At 44.2% G+C, this 24,873-nt stretch overlaps 1 protein-coding gene across 9 annotated transcripts in view; it reads left to right on the forward strand.

Annotated features, from left to right (window-relative positions):
• Positions 1-24,873, forward strand: part of AKAP13 (A-kinase anchoring protein 13) — a 324,022-nt gene that overhangs the window by 163,534 nt on the left and 135,615 nt on the right. For 8 of the 9 annotated variants that reach the window (XM_040642759.1, XM_040642757.1, XM_040642760.1 and 5 more), the window contains 3 exons: positions 7,686-7,884; positions 10,386-13,449; positions 17,429-17,574. In XM_040642759.1, the coding sequence (XP_040498693.1) occupies positions 7,686-7,884; positions 10,386-13,449; positions 17,429-17,574 (3,409 nt within the window). The remainder of the gene's footprint in view (positions 1-7,685; positions 7,885-10,385; positions 13,450-17,428; positions 17,575-24,873) is intronic. The other variant, XM_040642764.1, reaches the window with a different exon arrangement.

A 24,873-nucleotide genomic window follows, 5' to 3' on the forward strand; every position in this document is an offset into this window, starting at 1 on the left:
GAGCATTAGCTCCGCCCCAGGTTCCAGGTGGGAGCCTCCCAGCCCACCTGGGAGGGAAGAAAGCAGGGCTCTGCCTTCCCTGGCTGTGCTGGCCCCACCACCAAGCAGTTCTTTTTTTACAAATGATTTTATTCAAAGATGTTCAGCTACCTAAAAGTTTGAAAACAGCATGTTAGATGTTTCTGTGGAAGTATACCAAGCCACGGTCCCCTGAGGTGCCTTGGGCTGCTTTCTTCACATGTACGTGCTGTTTGTTGCACGCTTCAGAACGCGGGCGAATGTTAGCATTAATCGGAGCATGGCATGGAAGCAGATGCGTGTGGGCTCATTGGAACCGTTCACTTGCACTGTTGGTACTGCTGCTGCCGGGACACAGAGAGGCAGGTGGCTCTGTTTCTAACCTGTGTTAATCTCTTTTAAGATGTCGTTTTTCTGGCTGTGAAATTGGATACGTTTTGATCAACACTGCTACGATGTTGTGGTCATAATTCACTAAAGTTTCTTCTTCTTAGTGGTACATAAAGTAATGGTACTTTTACGAATAATAGCATGGTGATTTTGAAGAAACGTGGTGTATTTAGTGCATCAAATGCCACACTTGTAAGTATAAAACTCTTGACTCTTTCCTGCTTTTTGCTTCCATACGCCAAGCTGTGGCTAGCTCACAGTAATGCGTGTTTGACCTTAGCTGTGTGTTTACATTTATTCTTGAGGAAAGCTATCCTGTTGATCCTTGTAGCCCTGGCATTGAGCACAGTGCCTACCCCTTAATAGGTGTTCAGTAAATGTTTCGTTGAATGATCTTGGGAATATCATCTTGTGAAGCAAGACCATACAAACAAGGTTCTAGTTAGGAGTAGTTAGAAAAAAGAAAGTAACTTAATTCAAGTGAAAATACTAAATGGGCAAGAAAGGGAGAGTACTTGTAGGACATTACATGGAGCAGCTACGAGCAGCACTTCTGGATGCAGAATAATGTAAACACTGAACGTGGCACCACAGTTAGAACTGCTCTGAGGAGAACAGGACAGGCTGCGTGCGTGTGGTTTTAGGGAGGGGGCAGGTAGTGAGCTAAACATTCCCTCTCGGTGTTGGGAAGTCGGTTTGTAATGCCTAGTCAGCCCCAGTTCCCTCATTCCCCTTCTGTGTGCATGTCTGTCTGCTCTGTGATTCTGTTCTTTGGAAGAGTGTAGTTTTTTCTAGAACATAGGCCCACAATGATAGGCCGCATTTTCATTTGTTACTGAGCCAAAGAAAGTAATGATAAAGAAGATTCTCTGTACACTTATTTTTGCACCCTGTGCTGATTTTCAGTCTTAAACCTTCAGTAAATCACAGCTCCAGTAAGCACCATCCTTCTAAGGAGCCTTGTATTCTGGTGAGAGGGATAAGACAGGTACATAAGTAACCATTAAATAGCCCAAAGAGGGTTTGGTTTGTTTTAACACCACAGGACAGTAATAGAATAAGGTCTTGTGTAGTCAGAGGGGAGGAAAGACTGTATCACTGGAAAGAAGAATGGAAGAAGCCTGGAAACCAGACTGAAAGATGGGTGGGTTTTGGATAGGCCAGCATCGGTGGCTGATGAAGTGTGCTTGGGGAACGGACATTTATAGTGTGGCTGCAGAAGGTATAAGAAGAAGAGAGTACAAGAATAGGGCATAAAGGGGGCACCTGGCTGGCTCAGTCCGTGGAGCACGGGACTCTTGATCTCAGTGTTGTGTGTTTGAGCCCCACGTTGGGCGTAGAAGATGACTTAAAGAGTAGGGCATGAAGAGATAAGTTGACATGAAGAATGTAGGTGCCTTAATGTGGAAGCGTTGGCGGCCGGCCAGTGGCGTTGCTGCTACAACGCGCTTGTGAAGGTGTCCTCGTAGAGTGGAAAGAGGGGGTTGTGTTTCTGGTGTTCTTATTAGCTGCATGGCCTTGGTCGTGAAGTTCTGTGGCCTTCTGTTTTATATCTCCATACAGGACAGCTGGCATGCTGGGATGCTTCATAGAATGCTTAAGATTGAAAGGGAAGGCCTAGGCGATAGGGGCGCGCACAGCGCATGATTCACTCCTGATGTGAAAAGGACAAGAAGCACAGCAGAACTTTTGGGCGGGAAAATGGCATCAGCCTTGCTTTCAGATGATTTCTTTGGGTAGATTTGGGGAGCAGTGGAGGTTCTAGGGCAGCTGGCCTGTAACAAGGGTGTCCGCAGGAGTCCAGATAATTCCGTGAAGGCCTGAGCTAGGGCAGTGCCTATAGAAATTGAAGTAAGGCGCAGAATGTTCTGAAGGAAGGAGATGGTGTTACTGGGGATGACAATGGTTTCATTCATGGAAATAAGTTCGGAGTTGCTGCTGCTTTGGGGAATGGGGGGAACATAAAATTGAGTTTTGAAATTTGAGAATGCCCACTGCACATCTCGGTGAAGACGTTGAAGTAGTTGTAAATGTGGGGCGGAGCTCAGACTTTGCAGCTGGAAGGAGATTTGGGAGACAAACCAGGGCCGTGGGAAAGGATGAATGAGAGTAGGAGAGTGTAGACAGTTGTGTCTCCACATCTAAGATGTGGGAAGAAGGAGAGAGAGCCGAGAAAACTGTAGGCAAGTAGGAGGGTTCTTTATGAGTGTCCAGTGAGAATCAATTGCAGCAGAAGAATCAGGTCACTATTTTAAAATTCTACAAAACTCAAGGGTGATGGGGACAGAGAAAGGCCACTGGATTTGGGGTTTTCTTGTCCGTGGACACCTGTGACAAAAAGGTTTTAGTAGCAGCAGAGTGAGGAGGAGCCAAATTGCAGAGCCTTGAAGTTTTTGGATGACCATAAGGAGACGGAAATGAGGGGAGGACAGACGGGGGGGGTCAGTGGCTTGACAGCAGCGTTTCTCAGCCTCAGCACTACTGACAGTTGGGGCCCAACAATTCCTTGTGGTGGGGGTCCTGTGCATTGTACGACACCCCCCGCCCCCCGGCAGTGACCGCCAGGAAATGTCTCCGTGTTGTCAGATGCCTCCCCAGGAGCCACATTGCTCGGTGAGATCTGGTCTACAGGGTGGAGTGCAGATTGTTGCTGCTACTTCCCCCGGCACACAGGGCAGTAGTAATCCCCTCTGCTGCCCCCACTGCTCTGTCTCCTGCTAGTGTTTTAACTGCATTGGGGGGGGGGGTGCAGAGCTAGTCCAGAAGTGTGTGGAAAACTGCAGGCATCCAAGGGAGGATTACCCAGTCTGGGAAGGCAGGTGGACCAGAGCGAGCACACTGTTGAGAAGAGGCATCCTTGACGTTAGAGGGCGTGGGCAGAGGCATTTATTAGTGGATGAAGATTGTTTTATCTCATGTTAGGTGGCCTCAATCTTCTCAACTAAGAAGAGCAAAAAGGTCACGTGAGAATGAAGTAGACAGAGTTAAGATTGGGCCTTTGAGGAAATTATAGAAAGTTTGACTGACACACGAGTGAAAGAAAGCATTCCGCAACAGCAGTGAGTCCTAGTTCAATAGGGCACCGTAAAAGTTTGTTAAAAACATTAATTAAAGTCTTGGGGAAGAGAACCTACAGCCCGACCACTGTAATGCTGTTTTTATTTATGCATTTTACCATCTAGACTTACCTAATTTTTACCCTTTATATTTTGCTTATTTCCCTGAATGTTGTACATTTCAGTGTTACTGGACTGTTACTTCCATTATTTTTAACGGCTGTGTAATAGTCCAGAGATTTTGTCTTCATTTTCACCAAACAGCCCTCTAATTACTGACCTTGTGGTGTCTAGTTTTTAATACCATTTTACCTAAAAGTTTCAGTAAACATTCTTATGCCCAGAGCTTTGCCAAATTTTATTAGTGGACATAGGACAAGTCTTATACAGTGCTACACACAGAGCACAAAACTTATTGGCTTAAAATGCCACCTCGGGGTGCCTGGGTGGCTCAGTCAGTTAAGCATCCGACTCTTGATTTTAGCTCAGGTCATGATCATGAAATTGAGCCCCATATTGGGTTCTGTGCTTAGCTCAGAGTCTGCTTGGGATTCTTTCTCCCTCTCCCTTTGCCCTTCCTGCTCATTCTTTCTCTCTTTCTCTCTCTCTCTACCTCAAATAAATAAATAAATCTAAAAAAAAAAAAAAAAAAAAAGCTACCTCCGTGAGTCCTTCCACCTTTAAAATTGCAACCCTCAGGGAAACAAAAGCAAAAATGAACTGTTGGGACTTCATCAAGATAAAAAGCTTTTGCACAGCAAAGTAAACAGTTGGCAAAACCAAAACAAACAAACAAACAAACAAAAAACACCAAACCCAAAAGCAACCTACAGAATGGGAGCAGATATTTGCAAATGTCTTATCAGATAAAAGGCTAGTATCCAAAATCTATAAAGAGTTTATCAAACTCAAACCCCGAAAAACAACCCAGTCAAGAAATGAGAAAACATGAATAGACATTTCTCCAAAGGAGACATACAAATGGCCGACAGACACATGAAAAAAATGCTCAACATCGCTTGGCATTAGGGAAATATAAATCAAACCCACAGTGAGATACCACCTCACACCAGTCAGAATGACTAAAATTAACAAGTCAGGAAACAACAGATGTTGGCAAGGATGAGGAGAAAGGGGAACCCTCTTACACTGTTGATGGGAATGGAAGCTGGTACAGCCACTCTGGAAAACAGTATGGAGATTCCTCAAAAAGTTGAAAATAGAGATACCCTACGACCCAGCAATTGCACTACTAGGTATTTACCCATAAGATACAAACATGGTGATTCAAAGGGGCACCTGCACCCCACCCCAGTGTTTGTAGCAGCAATGTCCACAATAGCCAATCTATAGAAAGAGCCCAGATGTCCATTGACAGATGAATGGATGAAGAAGATGTGTGTGTGTGTATATATATATATATATAATGGAATACTACTCAGCCATCAAAAATTGAAATCTTAACCGTTTGCAACGACTTGGATGGAACTAGTGGGTATTATGCTAAGCGAAATCAGTCAGAGAAAGACAATTATATGATCTCACTTATATCTGGAATTTAAGAAACAAAATAGAGGATCATAGGGGAAGGGAGGGAAAAATAAAGTGAAATCAGAGAGGGAGACAAACTGTAAGAGACTCTTAAGTATGGGAAACAAACTGAGGGTTGCTGGAGGGGGAGGGGGGCTTGGGGAGATAGGATAACTGGGTTGGGTGATGGACATTAAGAAGGCAGGTGATGTAATGAGCACTGGGTGTTAAGTACAACTGATGAATCACTGAACTCTACTGAAACTAATAATACAGTATGTTAATTGAATTTAAATAATATAAAGTTAAATTAAAAATAAAATTGCAACCCTCAACCCTCATCTCATCTCTGCTTTATTTTTTGCCGTAGCACTTGCTGTCTTCAGAAATGCCAGATGTTTTATTTAATCTGAATGTTCTTGTCTCCCTTGCTAAGTATATAAACTCCCAACAGACTAAAAATTTTGGTTTGTATCACCAGCACCTGAAATACTGCCTGGCCCATAAATACTTGCTGAATGGTGGGGTTTACCCAGACCTGCAGGCAAAATGGATTTGGAAGAGTGTCGGTTGCCCCAGATATTCATGAAATCAGTAAGAATAATTGCACTGACTGGTCTTTGGTATCTAGACAGACTAGGAAGCAACACAGATTCACAGGGACAAGGAATTGGGAGATTGAAGGGTTAGCACTTGGGGGTAATTGTGGCAACAAAAGCACATTCCTCTGGAAGGAGAGCATGGGAGGCGTAGAAGGTAAATAGTTTGTGGTTACAGATGGGAATTTCTCAAGGTTTAGGTAGTAGGAAGAAAATAGTTTGAGAAGTAGTAATGGCGAGGTTGGTAGAAAACTCCATTTTGCTGGGAATGGATTGTGTCACTTTTTAATTGCCCCTGCTTTAGCACGCAGTTCTCTTATTATATTTGGTTCACAGTGGAGTGGTGGTATATAAATCAAGTTGTGTTTTCAAAGGCCTTTGTTTTATTAGGGTATGGTTATATGTGGTAATCCGAGCAATCAGGTATGCTAGTTATGTCTGTCAGTTCATTACCCAGAGTTCGTGACAGTGTCAACCCAAGCTTCAAAGCTGAATTTACAGAGCTGTTCCACCCCCCTCATTTGGTGTAGCTGATTGGCTTCTTAGTTGAGTCATTCAGTTGAACTTTTAAGTGACTGTCTTACAAGTAGAATTGACTTGTGAACAATGCGAGGGTTAGGAGCGCCAACCCCCTATGCTGGCAAATATCCAAATAAAACTTTTGACTCCCCAAAAACTTAATAGCCTGCTGTTGATTGAAAGCCTTACCAATAACATATAAACAGCCAATTAACACAAATTTTGTGTGTTACATGTGTTGCATATTGTATTCTTACAATCCAGTGAGCCAGAGAAAAGATGTTAGTTAAGAAAGTCATAGGAAAAGAAAATACATTTACGGAACTGTACTGTATTTATGAGGGGGAAAAAGAAATCCGTGTATAAATGGACCCATGCAGTTCAAACCCACGTTGCTCAAGAGTCAGCTGCGCTTTTCCACTTGAGGTCACTTCAGTCTGAGTAGAGCAGCTTGGCAAGTATGTAAAAGACTGAGCACAGCGTATGCTACTTCATTTTCAGCAACTGCTGGGGTGTCACTCTGGAGAAACGACAGTGCAGTCGTTTTCTTTCGGAGCAGCCTTCATTATTACTTTGGCCAGCATGCGATTACTCAGTTCTAGGCTTCAGAATACAGCGTAGAGTTAGTTTCAAATTCCAGTTACCATCTGGTGAGTTGTTGCTGACAGACCAGTATGATTTAGTAAATAAAACACGGCAGAGAGGGTTTCCTTCTCCTCTTTGTCAGTGGGGGGAGTGTCTTTCTTCTTCATGTTTGATTCTATTTACTTCTTCCATTTTAAAACGTAATGATCTCAAACATCACCTTCCTCCTTCTTCCAGAATCTCTGGGATACTTTACCAATCTACTGGTTCATAAAGAGGTTTCATGTGTTGAGGCCTGTCCCAGAAATGCTTCTTTACATACCTGTGCCTTTGTTGGCTTTATTTGTAGATGAGGTATGTTTATGATGATATGAGTTGAGCACGGTCATTTATTTTTTTAAATTAAAAAAAAAATTTAACTTGAAGTTCTTAGAACCAAGTGCTTCTTCATAGTTGTATTGACAAGTATAATATGATTGGCATCATAGTCTTTGTCTACATAGTTGACTTCGAGAGTCGTTAATGAAAGTTGGAGTGCCCTTGCATGGGTTATAGTGATTTCTTCTTCCCCTCCCAGTACAGTCGACTGTAGTTATAGCATATGGTACAACCCAATTTAAGAGAAATGCCTAATATAAGCCTTGCTTCTATTGAAAACCAGGCTAAGCCCATCCTCCTTACATTTCCTCATTAGTTGGTTGTTAGCATAATATTAACTATTTTAAGCTCACAGACCTCTCTTTATCTTGATCAAAAGAACATTCTTAGGGAAGAATCCTGCAGTTTTCATTTAATCCATTTGTGACCTCTTATGAGGCGGATGGAACAGATAGTTAGATGCTGTTCGGGAACTGTACAAACCAGATTTTTGCTGCAGAGCCTGCACAGCAGGGGGTAAGGGATTGTACTTGAGACTGAGAGGGAAGAGCTCTGCCAGGGGTGAGGGAGCAGAACCTTTGTATGCTAACCAGACCCTGCTTGCTTACAGGGAGAATGCTGGGGAGCCAGACTCCTGGAGCAGTTTGTCCTGTGAGATCCCATATGGAGACTGTTTTGTGAGGCACCATCGAGAGTTGGACATCTATACAGTAACCTCTGAGTCCGAGTCACGTCATGAAGCCCCATTTCCTGGAGACACTTGCACTGGACATATCTTTAAACTTATGAACATCCAACAGCAGCTAATGGTAAGGAAGAAAAAGTCCATTTTCAGGCGTTTGTGCCCTCACTTTCCCCCCCAGTGAACCTTCTTGTAATTAGAACAAAGAAGTGCTTTCCTCAAAGATGTGAAACCTAAAGCAGTTTTAGCAGTGTGAGATGTTACTGCTTATAGATATGGAACAGCAGCAGGGGACTGGGAATTTTTCTTTTCTTTTTGCCAGGTTTTTGAAATAATGAGAGATACGCATACACACTGCAGATACAGAAATAGGCAACAACTAGAACTCAATTTTCCTGGCATAAAAGGAAATTTGTCTGTTTATAAATTTGTCAGTTTAGCTTTATAAAGCTAAATGAACAAAACAGTTCCTGAGATTGTTGCTAAAGAACAAGGACCACATTTACTTAAAAATAAAGCCTTTTCACAACTATTTCAGTGAGTGATGATAATGTTACTATATTTAAATTGATAGTTGAATGGTAAAAAGATCACTAAAAAAATAAAGATTTTATAATCCACTCAAGCCTTCAAGATAAAGTTGTTGCCAGACGTAAAAACATTACAGACTCCCTGGTAGCATTTATTATGGATAATATAAACGTCATATGGGTACATGTCTCTTGGCCATAACATCTGAAAGGCTAAGTTTAGATAATTTTTCCACCCAGTTTATTTCAGAGCTGATTTGATTTGGAAAAAGCTTGACAATAATTTCATTTGAGGTCATCTGGGGTCAGCTCAGTACCAGAGGCATCTTTGGGAGCAGGCATTATTTTTGAGCCCAGCAGGCCAAGACACTTCATAGCAGGGCTGTGGGATGTGCCTGCCTTTCCCTTTCTCAGTCGTGTTTGTTCCAGGACAGGTGTCATTTTCTTTTCCTCTGAACGGCTTGCCAAGAAGCCCGATTTTCCCTTGGAGCTCTTCTTACTAGGTGAATGATAATCCAGTTGAAAATACCAGCTTGCAGGTGCCAGGGTTACTGCACAATATGGGAATATCTGCCTGGAAACTATGAGAAGTTAAAACTCTGACAGGATGCATGTGTTAAGAGCTTCTAAACCAACACTTGTTTCCCTGAATCTCTGTCCTGTAACGTTTGCCCTTTATTAAATGGATTGACCTGCCTTCATGATCTTTAGAAGACGGTTACACTCTCACAGGAATGGGAGCAATCTAAATTTGAACCCTCTGCGGAGCACAGCACAGAAGCTTTTAGCGGAAGTCCCATTTTTCTTGTGCTCTCTTAGAAAGACTTTAGTTGAGCACAACACATTGTGCACTTGCACATATGAACTTTTACGATCAACTGGGTGGTAGACAGGACTAGTCTAATGTTGGAGAACTGTAAGTATTCTGAGGGAGTACTTGAACGAGGACAGTGCACAGTAGATATGCACGAGATTATCGCAGTAGGTTAGAGAATGGAGAAGAGCAAACATGTTTTAAAAATCATTTTTTATTTGTTGAAAAATAGTAGTATTGTAAGAATTTCTGAAATCTTGATAGAAAGGCAAACCCACTGTAAAGATGAGCTGTATTTGTTTTTTTTTCTATTTTTCCTAAGCCTTGTCTACATGCACATGTAAATTTTGCATACTTATGACCTTAGACTAACACTATTTTTTATGTTTTTTTCAACATTGTGTCATAAATCTGTACTTCAGCCTTTACCATGGTCTTCCTGGTTAACAGCGGCATGGCCTTGCCATCAGGTTGACCAGCCATGTTTGTGTTTTTTTTAAAGGACTCCCATATAGTTGACAATATCTGTTTTTAAAAGTACTGTAAAGTTGCAGAAAATAGTTTCCACATGATTTATAATATCCTCAAGCCACAGTATTATCTAAGAATAATCAGGAATTGGATCTTATTAGTTTGATATGTTCTTAATTCATACTCAGTACTAGACAACAGAGGAACTGCTTTTATCAAAAACAAAAGAATATCCGCCATGCCACTGTTATTGAAATTACGAACCCGTAACGAATAGTGGCTAAGCTGGATTGAGTGGAGCCCGTCTGGAGGAGTAGAGGACACTGTGTGACTTCTCAGTAAGAACTTTGGGCACAGCAGCATCCGTCTGCACCTTGCAGGTGACAAGACTTTACCACACTGGTTAGGACTTCCTTTCACTCATATTCATGAGGTGGGATGGAAGTGCCTGTGCTCCTCTCAGAGACCCTATAAAAATATCTTTCTCGGCTGAAGGTAGTCACTGTGCTTTTGTAAAGTAAGGTCTTTGAGGCTCCGTTTTCATCTACTTTTCTAAAATAAGTTCATAATTTAGGCAGTAGCCGTGTTGTATATCTTGACCGTTTTATCATTCCAGTGGATATGTAGCTCCAAGAGAGGAAAGTGCTCTCAGGAACAAGAGAAAATGTATTTGTGTTTCTTGAGATCAGCTTTTCCTGTGATCTTAGGAGGGCTGGAATGCAGCGAGTTCCCTCGGCAGGAGTCTTGCTTCGAGGTGTGAGTGCCATCTTTTCCCACGGGCAGCTTTTACAACTATCTCTCATTTCCTCCTAGAAAACAAACAAGCAGATGGACAATCCTGTGCCCTTAATGGTGACAGCGCAGGATCCTTCAGGTCTGCCCCGCGTGCCAGACGCAGATGGCCAGTTTCTCTGCTGCACGTCGGATCCCGGGAACAGCCAGCAGCGCTCGTCTCTTCCCGAAGACCCTGAGCGCCCTCCGAGCGGCCACGGGAGCACTGTGGGGGAGATGGAGAGTTCCTCCAATTTGTCAGGTGTGGCTGAGGAAGAGAATACAGACTGTTCCTGTAAGAAGGAAACTAAAGGTGTGGGGAGCGAAGGGGCAGAGGCAGAGTCATCACTTACTTTGGACTGTGGAGCCGAGTCTGATCCGAGCAGCCACTTTCGGAGCACATCTGCTTGTGGAGGAGAGGGCACAGGAGACTTTCCATCCTGTGGAATTAGCAGTGGACAAACTGGAACAAAATCATTTGCATTGGCCACAGACCAGGAGTCTCCAGGCACTGGAGACAGCGTCCTGCAGGGAGACGTGGGCATGCAACCGGGCGCCGCTCCCAGTCTGCATTTCTCTGGGGGTGAACTGGCAGTCAGCATCCCGGTGACTGCAGGGGAGACAGAATGTGGTCTCCTGAATGCGGACGCCGCTGCCCAGAAGGACGTGCTTGAAGTAAGGGAAGGTACAAAGGAAAAGTTTGAGAACTCTAGTATCAGCACAGCTGGAGCCTCTGACGTAAAAGTCACAAGACCGCCTTCAGATAAAGCTGCTGTTCCAAACTGTGTCTCTGCCACCGGCTCCCCAGATGGCAGCAAGCCTGCTGAGTCTTTACTTGCGTCTAGGAAGGGAGAAGCCTCCCCTGGCACAGCTGCAGAAACAGAAACTTCAAGAAATTGTGAAGGGAGCGCTAGGGCTTCCGCGGATCCGAGCTCCCTGGTAGTTCCAGCTGCTGCAGATGGGCTCGATCCTTCTGCTCCCTTGGCAGGCACAAGCGAGGCAGCGTCACCCTCTGATCTGACCTTTCCCAGGCTGCAGAAAGACACGCCAAACCAGAAATCAGAAACTGATTCATCTCACACTCAAAGCCAAAACAGCAGATCGCCCATCTGTTCTACAAGTGGGGGGGACACTCTGTGTGCTGCCCCTGCCCGTGGGCAGAGCCCAGTGACTTCTGGTGGCGTGCTGGCTGCGGGACACTGTGATGGCATAGTTAGCCGGCCTGAGAGCACCGCCCCAGGACCACCCCCCACACAGCATCCGCCCCCGGCCTTCTGCTGTGAAGGTCCACGGGCTCACACAGCCACCCCGGGCCCTCTCAGAGACACCCAGGAGCAGGTAGAATTTCCTCCTCTCGAAGTTTCAGATGGAAAGGGCCAGGGAAAAGATTTGAACCTAGGAACCGCTTTAACAAAGACGCTTGAAGCGCATCCACAGGCAGTTGTCCCCAAAGCCGAGAAAGAACTGGTGTCAGACCAGGCAGTGACATCAGACAAGACTTTTTCTCTGGCGAGCAGTCCAGGCAGTGAATCAGTAACCAAAGATGACGCACTTTTTCTTGTCCCCTCCCAGAAAGAAAAGGGAACAGCAACTCCTGAACTGCATACAGCTGCAGATAGTAGAGATGGCCCAGGCGGAGATCCGCGCGATCCTGATAAGCAGCCATTAGAAGACGGTGCCACAGGCCTAGCTGCGCCCTCCACTGCTCTCCATCTTCAGCCCGGGATGGGGAATACCAGTCCCATGGGACTTGGAGGGGAACATGGGGGTCCCTGCCTCTCAGCAGCGTCTGAAGTTCTGGATATCGAGGAGGGCGCTGACCCTTCTCTGCTACGTGCGGGTAAGGCCACTGTGGCCTCCGATTCCATTCTGACTGAAGAAGGAAAAGGTCTGGTGGTTCCAGAAAGCTCTGAAGCTCAGGGGCAAGATGGCACAGATAAAGCAGTGACTTGTTCTTCTGTTAAGGAAGACACTCGTTCCTCAGGAGCGTTTCAGGAAGAGCAGAGAACACCACCTCCTGGACAGGAGGCTCTGGGATTCTGTGGAGAGCCTAGCTCAGCTGCTGAGGACAGAGCCTTTGAGCACGGTAATTCACTGGGCACAGCCTCAGCCTGCCTGAACGCAGAAACGAAGCATAACAAGGAAGTGGCCCCACCAGTCTTGCTGCTGACTGAAGGTGGGGCTGCACAGAGCCTGGTGCCACCGGGAGCAAGTCTGGCTGCAGACCCACGCCAGGAAGCCTTGGGTGCAGAGCACAGCAGCTCAGCTCCGTTGCCAGGTCTGTTACCAGTTGGGTCTGAGGCTCTTCCTTGCCATCGATCTTCTGCTCTGGATGGCGGAGTGCGAAACCCTGAATCCCAGGGTGAAAACACTGCTTGTGAGGTGAGCAGAAATGGGTTGGATGTTGCCGTGGTTCATGCTTTACAAGATCCTGTCGGGGCCAGAAGAAAGGCTGTATCACACAGTGCCCAAGACCCCCCAACTTCAGAAGTCTTGAGCCAGGAGAAGACTGTGATCCTGGGGCTGCCGGGAGCTCTGGCAGACAAAGGTGTGACTGACCGACAGGGTGCCGCAGCCCCGGAGATGGTGCCTCTCAGCTGGAAGGAGGGAGAGCGCAGCTGCGGCTTGGCTGGCTCCGGGGACGCACAGGTGCATGCTGACGCACAGGACATCTCACAGCAGCCTCTTGCCAGGGAGCGCCCCGCCGACGCCGGACCCTCAAGCCGTGGCGACCAGGCCCCAGGTGGGGCAGGGGGCGCTCCCCCTCTACCCTGTGCTGGGCCTCTGCCAGAGAGAGCAGACTCCATCGAGGAGGCCGCGAGTCGCATAGTGGAGGCCGTCCTCAACCAAGTCAAGTCCTCGGGAGCACTGATCACTGGGCGGGGGATCAGTCACATGTCACTGTCCAGTCCTGCAGAGTCGGGCCCAGTGACTGAGCAGCCAGAGAGCGCTTCTGCAGGGAAAGGGAGCACTTTTCTGCCTGGGCGGACCGCACACATGGGCAGTGTCTGTGAAGAAGCCCCCAGCAGCCTTGCAGGGGGTTTGGCTGAAAGGGAGGAGCCCGAGAAGATGGCTCTGCCTGCTGAAGGATCTGAGCCGGCGGCAGGTAAGCAAAGCAGAATGCAGAAGTAGCAGTTTGAGGGGCACTCTCTTAAGGGCCTCAGAGATATGCTGGTAGGAAAAGGAGGCGTCTTTGTGGTTTAGAAGTGTCTTTTCATTCATTGGGTAAGTTGCCAAGTCACCACCGTCAGGAGAGGCACGTCCTCTCAGGGTTGGACAGATTTTGCTTCCGGCTTCCCGTGGACTGCGGGCTTGATTGATTGGAGCCTATAAGCGCTCTGTCTGCCACACCAGAGCACTTGCAGTTTTGCCGAGAAAATTGTCTTGATCGCAGGTGCTCTACAATGATAAAGGAATTTAGCCGGTGTTTTTATTCACATGGCTTCGTCCTTTTTTCTAGAACTGTAAAAAGCAGTGCCGAAAAAGTATGTTTTGCTTACAGACCTGGAACACTTTTCTTTCCCTATCCTCCTAGTCTGTATTCTGAGCAAATTTAGAGTCAGGGTGGTTTCATGAAACAGCTGTAAGTGTCGTTTTGCGTGAATGACCCTATATCCAAAATGGTGGTATTAGGTCACTGGGGAGGGCGGGGGGAAGGGAGCGGAGAGAACGCCCTCCTTTTCCTGCCTCGGAGCCGACTTCCAGTTCCATTGCCTGTTGCTTTTGGGCAGCAGTCTGGGAATTCGGGACGGAGCGCAGTGCAGGGGATAGGATGCAGGATGTCCGCCCGAGTGAGCTGAGCCGCTGTCACAGGGCACACGTCGTGTCTGCTTATCTTGGTGAAGCAGCTGCACTGAGCAGATTGCTCACACAGCAGCGCGTTCCATCTGTGGGTAACCATGGCCAGAGAGAGCGAAGAGAAACCGCTGTGGCTCGGGGCAAATAAACGATGTGAATAGAACTTCTTCTTGGGGGTGGAGGCTGAAGCCGAAGCTGGAGTCCAGGGTGGTATAACGATTCCTGAATCGTTAAAGGTCAGTTCGATTCAGTTCGATTCGTACTTTGATGCCACCACCTATTACCAGGTGTAGACAGAGGACCAGTCTCCATGCTCACCCCCAGGCTGTGTAGGTAAGAAGTAGCCTGAATTGTTTTTATTGTTTGTTTGTTTTTGCTGCTCTTCCAGTGTTTGAAACTCTCCTGAAATTGTAGTGTGTGTTCAAAGTGTGGGGGTGGGGCAGGCAGAGAAATGAACAAATAGAACCAGAAAAGAAGTTGCTTAGGAAAAAGAGCCGCTTAAACACAGTGGTCCTCCCCCGTCCCCCATAAAGGGTTTTTAACCGTTTATGATCTTTTTTTCCAGTTGAGGAATTTAAGAAGCCTTAGGTATTATAGTATTTTTGGTGACTTGAGGTTTTTAGTTTTATTCGTGTTTTGGATTGTTAGTACTAGAATTTTTTGGCCACTGTCTCAGGATTTAAACGAAAAGTCTCTAATTTTTAAAATAAGACACAACAACAAGTCTATTTTGGGGGCCCTGGCAGGTTGGCATTTCAGAGGAATGGGAGTGGCTGTAAGCTGATGCCTGGCTGTGTTCTTTTCATTTGGGTGCTGTGTCTTTGGCCACATGGGCTGGAATTATTTGTCTTTCTGGCTCAGTCATCTGAATTTATTAACCCAAGCAAGTGCAAATTACGTGAAGTTTGGGTCTCTAATAACCTGGAGAGAAAAGGTAGAAACCGGGGACAATTTCAGACTTTGATTTTTAGTAGTATGTAGATGGGGTATAGATGCTAAGAACTGATCTTTACGATTTAAAGGTTTTAGGTAGGAAAATGAGTTATATGAAGTATCCGCAGTCTCTCTGGGTTTAGGGTTGGTTGATGTGTGTGGGCGAGTTACTTGTTCTGCTACCAAGAGGAGTCATATGTGTTCAGTGCTCATGGTCTTACGTTACAGAGAGAAGTAGCCAGTGACCAAGAAATAGGTGCTTTCTTCAGAGGAAAAAAAAAAAAAGGCAGAATTGGGGAAAGTCCCAGGTCACATTGCCCTAGAGAAAAAGCACCTGAGTGTGATCTCAGCCAAAGGGTAATTTCTGGGACGTTTACATTCCATTCATGGATTTAAGCATACTGGTTTTTTTTTTTTTTTTAATATTTTATTTATTTATTTGACAGAGATAGAGACAGCCAGCGAGAGAGGGAACACAAGCAGGGGGAGTGGGAGAGGAAGAAGCAGGATCATAGTGGAGGAGCCTGATGTGGGGCTCGATCCCATAATGCCGGGATCACGCCCTGAGTCGAAGGCAGACGCTTAACCACTGTGCCACCCAGGCGCCCCTAAGCATACTGTTTTATGAGTGAAGAGACATCGGTTTAACCGCTGACTTGGAAGGAGCCACATGGCACTGGCTTCTGTTTGTAGATGCTGCCAAATAGAAAAAGCCAAATAGAAATTCACATGAGAAAACACAAAACTGCCAGGTGGAAGGAGGGGGTGCAGCCCCGCACTCATTCTGAGCATTCATCTCAGTGGTTTGGGAAGTTAGCCGTCTTCGGCTGAGCCAGGCCAGGCCCGCACAGCTTGCCGGTGCCCCTCGGGTCTCAGCAGTCACTGTCCGCGGTCTTGATTGGTCGCTGCTTGCCAAGATACATATTTTCACTTGATGCGTATAGGATAATAAGGTTGTGCCAAAAATCACATCCCCAAATAAGTAAAATAGAAGTCATCAACAACCAAAAAAAAATTACTCTTGTTTAGAAATGTTTTGATCAGTAAGTACTTCTAAGGTGATTGTTTAGATTTTTTTTTTTAACTTCATTTACATTTTATGAAATGTAACACAGATTTTTGTTCTTTGGGCAAGGAAACTTGTTTGCCCACTTTCAAATTGCTAGTCAGATTGTATAATTATAAATTACGGAATTTGTAAGTGCTCATCTGTAGGAATGTAGCTTTCCTAAACCTGATGTAGACCTTTGGGCGTGTCACAATGTGCTATTAGCATGAACTCTCTTCTTTGGTGAAAGAAACTTCTCTGCCCTCTGGTGTATGGGACATTTTTTTCTGCCAGAGTAGTGGCATGACGAGATTAAAACTGGCCACAGAAAAATTTCCACATGAAATTGAGATGATAGTTCTATTTTTGTTTGTATTGCCAAGGTGAATTTTAAACATTCAATCATCAGCCCCCTTTAAAAAAAAAAAAAGTCAAAGCCTAAATTTGCCTCAGACATCAAGCTATCACTTCCTTCCTGTATTTGCTTTACCATATGGTGGTCAGGTAACAAAAACCACTACTGTTTGGTCTAGTGAGTATAATTCTAAAGAAAACATATAAAAATATTTTCTTAAGAAAAGGAATTCCTTGGGGTGCCCGGCTGGCTCAGTTGGTGGAGTGTATGACTTTTGATCTCGAGGTTGTAAGTTTGAGCCCCATGTTGAGTGTAGAGATTACTTAAAAATCTTTTAAAAAAAAAAAAAGGAAAAAATTCCTTGTTTGTGATTATGTTTTGGGTGGGGAAGAAATAAAAATTAAAATATAAAAATATATTACTTACTAGACTACTTTAGTCTTGTCCATTGCAGTGATGGTTAGATGAGAGTGTGCAGTACGTTTTTAAAGACTCTTCTTAAAGGGTTTATCTCCTTCTCAACAGGTCTTTCCACTTTGTCCTCTGCAAATATAAACATCTCTGGCTTCTTTGATGGTGAGCAAGATGGACTACCTAGCTTCAGCTGTTAGTCTGTTTCCTTAAAGCTCGTGAATTTGCTTTTGCATATGCAGTCTGCACCACACTCACGGATCGGTCAGGAAAAGGCAGTAGTGCAAATGGGAGTTGAGTAGACATGGACTTGCATGTCTGCTTAGCTGCAAATCCATACAGAGGCGAGGGGAAAACCATGCAGACCTTGTGATAAAGGAATAGCCCAGCGCAGGGCCCGAAATGATACCAGCTCCAAATGAATACTTTCCCATTTAACACAAAAGCAAACAAAACACACAAAGCCTGGACGTTGTACAGATACTAAGATGCAGGAACTGATTTTTCTGACGCACTTTGTAACCCCCTTGTTCTCTTCAGAAATGCCAGACTTGAAAGCTGCAGATGAAGTGGATTTTCTGAGTAATACCAGGGCGAGCCTGGCTCCTGCAGAGGTGGCCACAGGGGACGCAGCCGCCAGACCCAGACCCGACCCCGACGTGAAGCAAGGCCTGACACCCCAGGCGGTAAGTGGCACAAAGTCTGTAGGAGCACACAATGTATTTAGCCGGCTCTCTTGTGTCTGATTGATGGCCTAGTGTTTTTGTTTGTTTGTTTGTTTGTTTGTTTGTTTGTTTGGGGAACTTTTTTTTTTTTTTAAACAATAGTCTTTTCCCCCCTTTCTCTTGTCCCATCGCATGTAGATGTGGCGATGTGGCTGTGTTCAGCTTAGTTTTGGAAAGGGCCCTTCTGCATGGATCCCTTGGAGATTGTAATGAAAAAGATTTTCCCTGTGAGCACAAGACTTGAGCTTGTCATCATGTGTAACGTGCCACAAAATGAGAGTTACCACAAAAGGATCTAGGAACTCTTTTTAAAACCTGACTGTTCTTTATCTAGAAACTGATAGCAAAAATGAGATTTTAACTTAGGGTTCACGACTAGCTGTCTAAAATGTGTAGCATGTCATTTTTAGTGACAAAAAAAGGTTCACTAGTTTTTTCCCTTAACAGCTTTATTGAGTTATAATTCACACACCATAAAATCCACCCATGTAAGTGCTCAGTTTAGTCATTTTCAGTAGATTTCAGAGCAGCAGTCACCACTGGTTTTAGAACATTATCATCACCCCAGAAAGAAACCTCGTAAGCATTAGCAGCCTATCCCTCCCCACTGCCCGGCTCCTGGGTGTCCCTCCCCTCCCGTCTCTCGCATCTGCCCATTCTGGAAAGTCACATGGGATTATATATAACTACGTGGTCTTTCACAACTGGTTTCTCTGATTTAGCTTACTGTTTCAAGGTTGAACCATGTTGTAACATTGATTAATATTTTGTGTCTTTTCATTGCCAAGTAATACTCCATTGTATGGACGGGACACATTTGATCTTGTTTCTGCTCTTGGGCTGTTGTGAATAGTACTGCTGGGAACCTTTGCGTACAAGTTGGTGTGGATATATGTTTTCATATACCTGGTAGTGGTAATTGTATATTTAATATTCAGTAAGATTTCAAAAATGTTTTTTCTTTAGGTTCTTAAGATTCTTTTTGTTTCAAGCTATTAACTTAAAACAAGGGAACAAACTTGTTGAGAGAAACAGTGCTCTAAGCTTTAGAGTCCTTGCTGGTTAATAAAAAAAAAAATAAAAATAAAAACCCTTTGGAAGCTGAAAATCAAGTTACAAGACTAAATCATATTTCCCCTCAGAAAAATCAGTCTTCTTTGTCTAGACGTGACGGGGCCCTGTTTTTGCTCTTCAGAGGGTTACGTGGTACTTTTTCTTCCAGTTGCCCCAGTAGGTAAACAGAACTATACCCTCCCAAACTGTTTGAAGTGTATACACCGTGATAAACAAGCTTCATTTTACTGGAGTCCAGTGGTAGGGAGGTGCGGACCGTCGTGTCCCACTCCTCCTTACAGATAATGTTCGTGACTAATGCCTGGGCGGCTACTTGTACAGCAGGCAGCACTCGGACAAACGTTGCTCTTGTCCCTGGGGAAAGAAAAGAGAACACACCCTGCATGGGTACATGTGTGTCTTTGTTTCCAGAAGCCCCTAAAAAAGGGAAGGAACAAACTCACATCCTTGAATTCAAAGGCCTGTTTCTTAGCCTTCCATGTTAACATAGTAGTGATTACTGTCACTGAGGACCGCCTGCTGCTTGGCCGTAGACCCTTTGCTTTCCCATGAGGGTTACCTCTAGCCTAATGTTATCGTGTCTCTTACAAAGAAGAAAACAAAACATTACTTTTTTTTTTTAAGTTCTTCCTTTTGTCATTCTCTCTCCTCTTCATTTTTCCTCTGGTTTTGGAGGAGTCGAGAGTGAAAATGCTCCTGTGGTTGGTCAGCCTGTCTCATTTTCCAGGTGAAAGGATTAGACCCTCAGTGTCATGACTGGCCCCGGGTCAGACCCAGCCAAAATGAGAGCCAGGAGCTTGATTTCTAACCCCTGGAGGGCGGGCACAGCAGAGTGTGTCCCCGCGGACTGCCCCAGGCTCTGTGAGCAGGGCTTCTGACCAGCATCCATAGGGGTCTGTGACCTGTCTCTTGCTGGGAAGTACCGGTGCCTTGGGCGTGGTGACTGCCTCCACTTCGTGTAGTTGTGGAAAACCTGTGTTCGTGTGTGGTCGGGTCTTGGAAGTGGAGATGTTTGTGCTCACAGCGTTGTCGTACTGATGTGACGTCTGACCACGTACCTCTCCTCCCTGTTGCTCTGCAGCACCTGCCCTGTTTGCTGGGAACTGAAAGGATAAAGCCTGAGCACGCTGACGTTCCCCGTGTCTCAGTTTCTCTTGTATCTTCCCCATTGAACTCTTCATATACTGTATTCACTGTGTAGGTGTTCAAGAAGCCCACAGACTTTGGTGAAGGACAGAGAGTAAATACTTGAAGGCTCTGTGGTAGAGGCTGTGTCACGACTAGTCAGCTGTGCTGTTTTAGTGTGAAAGTAGCCACAGGCTGCACGTAAACAAGAGTGGGACTGGGTTCCAGTAAAATTTATCGATAGACCCTAAAATTTAAACTTCACATAACACGCGGGTCATGAAATACTCCTTTTTCTTTAATTTATTTTTTTAAAATAATTTTGTATTATGTTATGTTAGTCACCATACAGTACATCCTTAGTTTTTGATGTAGTGTTCCATGATTCATTGTTTGCAATGAAATACTCCTTTTTCAACAGTTTTTTTGTCGATCATTAAAAATGTAAAACCTACTCTTGGGATTTTTCATGGGCTACACAAACCAAGCAGTGGGCCCCTGGCCTAGAGAATGCTTGTGTGCCAGTGGGAAGGAGAAAGCAGGTACACTTGTTTTCTTTTCCACATTGTTCTGTTTGTTTTGGGGTAGAAACGCTCAGTGTTAGACTGCATGTTGGAATTGGAAGACAGAGAGTTCGGGTCTGGGTCTCTCCTGAATTAGCTTTTTGACTTAGTCTTTCCAGAGCGTGGCTTCCTTACCCGTCCTTATCTTCTGGCCTTAACCCCCTGGACTGTGTGTTTGCAGTCTGAAAAGGGTTACTTTTCACCCTGAAAGAGTGAGCTTGAGATTGTAGTGGAGGGTGGAGTGGCATTAGTTTAATATTATTTAATCCTATCTTTCTGACACATGCCCAGGCTGTGTGTTGACCTTGGGAACAGGCCAGTCATTGCTTCATTTGAATTACTGTTTCACTGAATCATCCTCTTCCAGTTTTAAAACAGAAAGAAGTTGTGTATCTTTTGTTACTGTCTTGAAAACCTGGAATGGTGGTGCATTTATGGCAATTTTGTAGTAAATGTAAATGAAGAATCCATTCTGAGCTCCTGTGGGACCCTCCCTGTTCTGTCACCTTCGCTAAGCACCTAAGTGACAAAGTGCATCCAGCCCTCTGCCGAGTGTGGCACTATCAAGCATTTAAGGAATTTTGCATCCCTTCACCTGTTTGACCATCGTGCTGTACACAGACCCTTATTTCAGAAGTCAGTACTGCTTAGAATCATGATTCATAAAGGAATTAGTATCCAGATGAATGCTTGCATATATTCTCTTAGAAGACATGGGTATGTGTTAAATGCTGCAGGTTTCTCAGTAGACGGTAGGTGGTCCGAAGAGATCCTCTTCGCTGGATTGAAAAGTGTTCACAATTTCGGAGGCCAAGTCATTGACTTACACGTACCATGGCCTATTCCCATTAGTCATTTTATCAGCATTTTATGGTTGTGGTTTGTTATTAAGTATTGCCAACGCTTTAATACTAGTCACAATTTAATATTCAGCACTATCCCCTCTTACATTGCGGGTTTCAAGGTTCTCCGATTACCTTTTGTTGCCTCCCCCCCCCCCAGTGAGTTAATATATATCAAGCACTTAGAACAGGGCCTGGCACATGGAAAGTACAGCTTTGCATTATTATTATTAATTAGTTTCACAATTTCGGACTCCAGTCTCCATTTTTTAAGTAACCAGTGGCATGTGGCGGTTCCTAAATCCAGACGTGGTTTCTCTTTCTTGATTGTTGTTATGAAAGCTTCAGGAGGACATCAGACAGTAATTTGAGTGGGGAGACAACGGAGCTTGTTATACCTCTGAGACCTTTAGAATTTGAATGGACCTTAAAGACTGTCTGCAGTCTCAACATTCTTACTTTATAGGAGAAGATGGTTTCAGGCTGGTTAAGTGACTTGACTTATTTCACAACTAATTAACGCTTTAAGCTAGATTAGGACCTAACTTCTATTTTAGTAATGTTTCTCCTATACTGTGGTTTCCAGAAAAGTCAAACTTCTGAGGTTATACTTTTGAGGAATCCAGTTCACCTGGATGGGTTTTTGCATTCTACCCCAGAATGATGCTTACGCATACGAAGACTCTGAAGCCATTATATGATACTGCTGTGTTTTCAATGATGGTTGGGAAAATTCCTTTGGCCATTTTAGGACGTAAGTGAATCACTAAAATAAGTCTCATGTTCTTATCACAGTCTGTTACCTGCAGCTAAATATCACCAAGATAGTGTTTGTCCAAAGAGTTGGCTTTTGGTGCAGAAATTACTAAGATTTTCCAGACCTGCCTTTTATTTCCGAAAGAATGGTATGACTAGGTATAGAGATGACATTGGATACTTAAGTGCAAAATAGAAAGCCTTCTGGGACCATTCTTTTTGAGAATATGCTCCATGGTGATCAGGAAAGAATTCCAACTACTGCTTCCCTGCCCGAGGGCTGCGGACCAGCATACTCCATGTCCTGTAGGATTCTTTACCCTTCAGTATGTGGCCGGGTTCGTTAGGAAGGAACTTGCTTCCCTGGGGTGTCTGTTCATTGAGGTATCTCTGTAATAATTCCTTTTCCAAATGCTCATCGCATAAGCTTATTAGCCACTTGGAGCAGTTAATTCAGCAGGCCTGTCTATCTTGTCAGGATGCCGATGGTCCTAGCAGCCAAACACTCAGGCACAAATATGCTCAAGCATAACTGTAAAATCCCATATGTTGAGTATTAGGTTACTGGGAAAGTCCACTCTCCGTTTAACACACGGTCCCCAATCAAGAAAGCAATGTAAATCAGAACCGTTCTCCCTTTTTTAATAACTTCACAGCAAAACATCACATTAACTGAATTTCCATTCTTAATTATTTTGACAACAATATTAATATTTATTTCTTCAGGGTTGTGGAAAGGGCAGTGTTGAACTGATTCCGGTTAAAATCTTCTTGAATTCTCTCTGATTTTCTGTTATTTTTAATGGAACACCGTGTTTTCTCTCTCTTGTCTCAAGGGGGCGAGCTTGCATTTCCATCTCTAGTCCTGGAGTCTGGCGAAAAGCTTTTGCTTTGTGTGGCTGGTCACAGCCTTCTTGCTCAGCTGCCATAGGAAAATATGGCAGCTCTCAGGCTGTTTGGTAACTTACTGGACAAGCCTTAACACTGATATTCAAAATGGCATACACACCCTACCCTCTTAAGTGTTCAGTTTCAAGAAAGGTCCTTTTAATGATGTCTCTGCTATCATATTTACATATATAGTTTTGTGGCGTGTCACCTAGGGAAAGGCAAATTGGCCTCTTTATGAGACGCCAATAAGTCTTCTCTGCATGTATTTGGCATTTAAGAGAGCCAGGCCTCCCTAATTATCCTTTTTGGGTCTGGCACTAGAACTAGCTTCAACCACAGGAAAACTTACTCCTCAGCTTTTTCGTACAAATTTTTTGGAGATATTCTTTCTCTACGTCTCCTCTGAAGTGGATATTTCCAGGAAATTCTGCAAATATTCTTCTAGACTTACCTAGTTGCCAAAATAGAAGTGCCTCGAAGAACCACAGGTTCAGGCTGTAAAGTCAGAAGTTAGAAAGTATAATCTGAGTGTTAAAGTATCTGTAGATAATATATGTAAAATTATAAATTAATGATCTGACTCTAGATTTTTAAGTGCCCTTGAGCAAGTTATTTAATTTCTCTGGCCTATTTTCTCCTTTGTTTTAATGGTTAGGGATTCTCTGAAGTTTCTTTCAGCTCTTAATTTTGGACCAGTTGGTCAAATGTTGGGGGGGTATATCTTATGTGTTAGACCAAAAAGACAATCACGAAGGACTTTCTTTAATTGAAGTGTAGTTGACACACGATGTTATATTAGTTTCAGGGGTATAACAGCGATTTGACAACTCTGTGTGTAGGATCATATAAGTGACTTTTTAAAATCACACTATTTAATGGCCAGATTCCTAACTAATCACTTTCTCCTTGAGCAGTTCCCAAGATGTTTTGCTCTGGAGTCTTAAATTGTATTCATAATCTGCTTTTTTCCCCCTCTCAGAATGGCTTGATCGTAGGTCATAGGTACATTTTGAGAGGAGGGCCTGTGCCCCCCCCCTTTTTTAATCTTCTGTTGGTTCAAAAGAACCAAATCTGATTCCTACCACTCTGTTGGCCCATTTCTTACACTCCTCATTTCACTTTTGTTCATTCTTATCTCATTATTTTGACAGTCAAGGATAGTAGCCAAGCATAATGGAAAGTTTAGGAGCCAAATAAACCAAAGTTTTAATCCCAGTTCTGACACTTGATCTGCTGCTTTGATCCATTTGTTTAGAGGCTCAGTTCCCTCATCTGTAAATTCGGGTTGATGATGTTCTCTTCAAGAATTATTTGTACTAACTAGAGTTAGTGGAGTGGCTAGCATGTAATAGACATTTTATAAGCGGTAGGTGTAATTCTAACCCCATTTTAAACTAAGAATTATCAGACCCATGCTTAAGACTGTGATTCTGATGTTAGATAGGTGAAGGTTAAGATGGTCCTGGAAGAAATGACCAGTTCTGTCAGGCTATCATGGTCAGTTATTGTGCCACATGCTGTTTATGTGAAGGGAGTGCACTGACTTATTCATTACTTGTTTCAGCACATGCTCAGGGAACTCTGTGCTAGGCCTTAGGTCTGCTACAGTGAAAACAGGTCAGCCTGCATTCAGAGACTCCTATTGCAGTGGGAAGAGACCATTATCGAACTAGTTAAGATACAGGGCAGTAAGTGTTAAAGTAGAGATAAAGCTAGAGTTGCTCACAAATAGATATCTTTCAGTGAGCTAGATGATACATTCTTCTCTCCAGGTTCCTGTGCACACCCTGGAGGGAGGGAAGTTTCCAAAGAATGGTGTGTTATTTTTACAGGGTTTACCTCACATGGCTTTCCAGGTTTCATTTTAAAGCTGATTGATTGTCTTTTGTGAGACTGAAGATATGTGCATGCTGTCGGAAACACAGGCTTGGGTGTACCGCTCTTTCTACCAGTAGACTTGGAAGGGCCACCACCAGGTGCTCTCTTAGAAAAATACTGCATTGGGGTGC

Source organism: Ursus maritimus, unplaced genomic scaffold, assembly GCF_017311325.1.
Source record: "Ursus maritimus isolate PB19 unplaced genomic scaffold, ASM1731132v1 scaffold_27, whole genome shotgun sequence".
Classification (NCBI taxonomy): domain Eukaryota; kingdom Metazoa; phylum Chordata; class Mammalia; order Carnivora; family Ursidae; genus Ursus; species Ursus maritimus.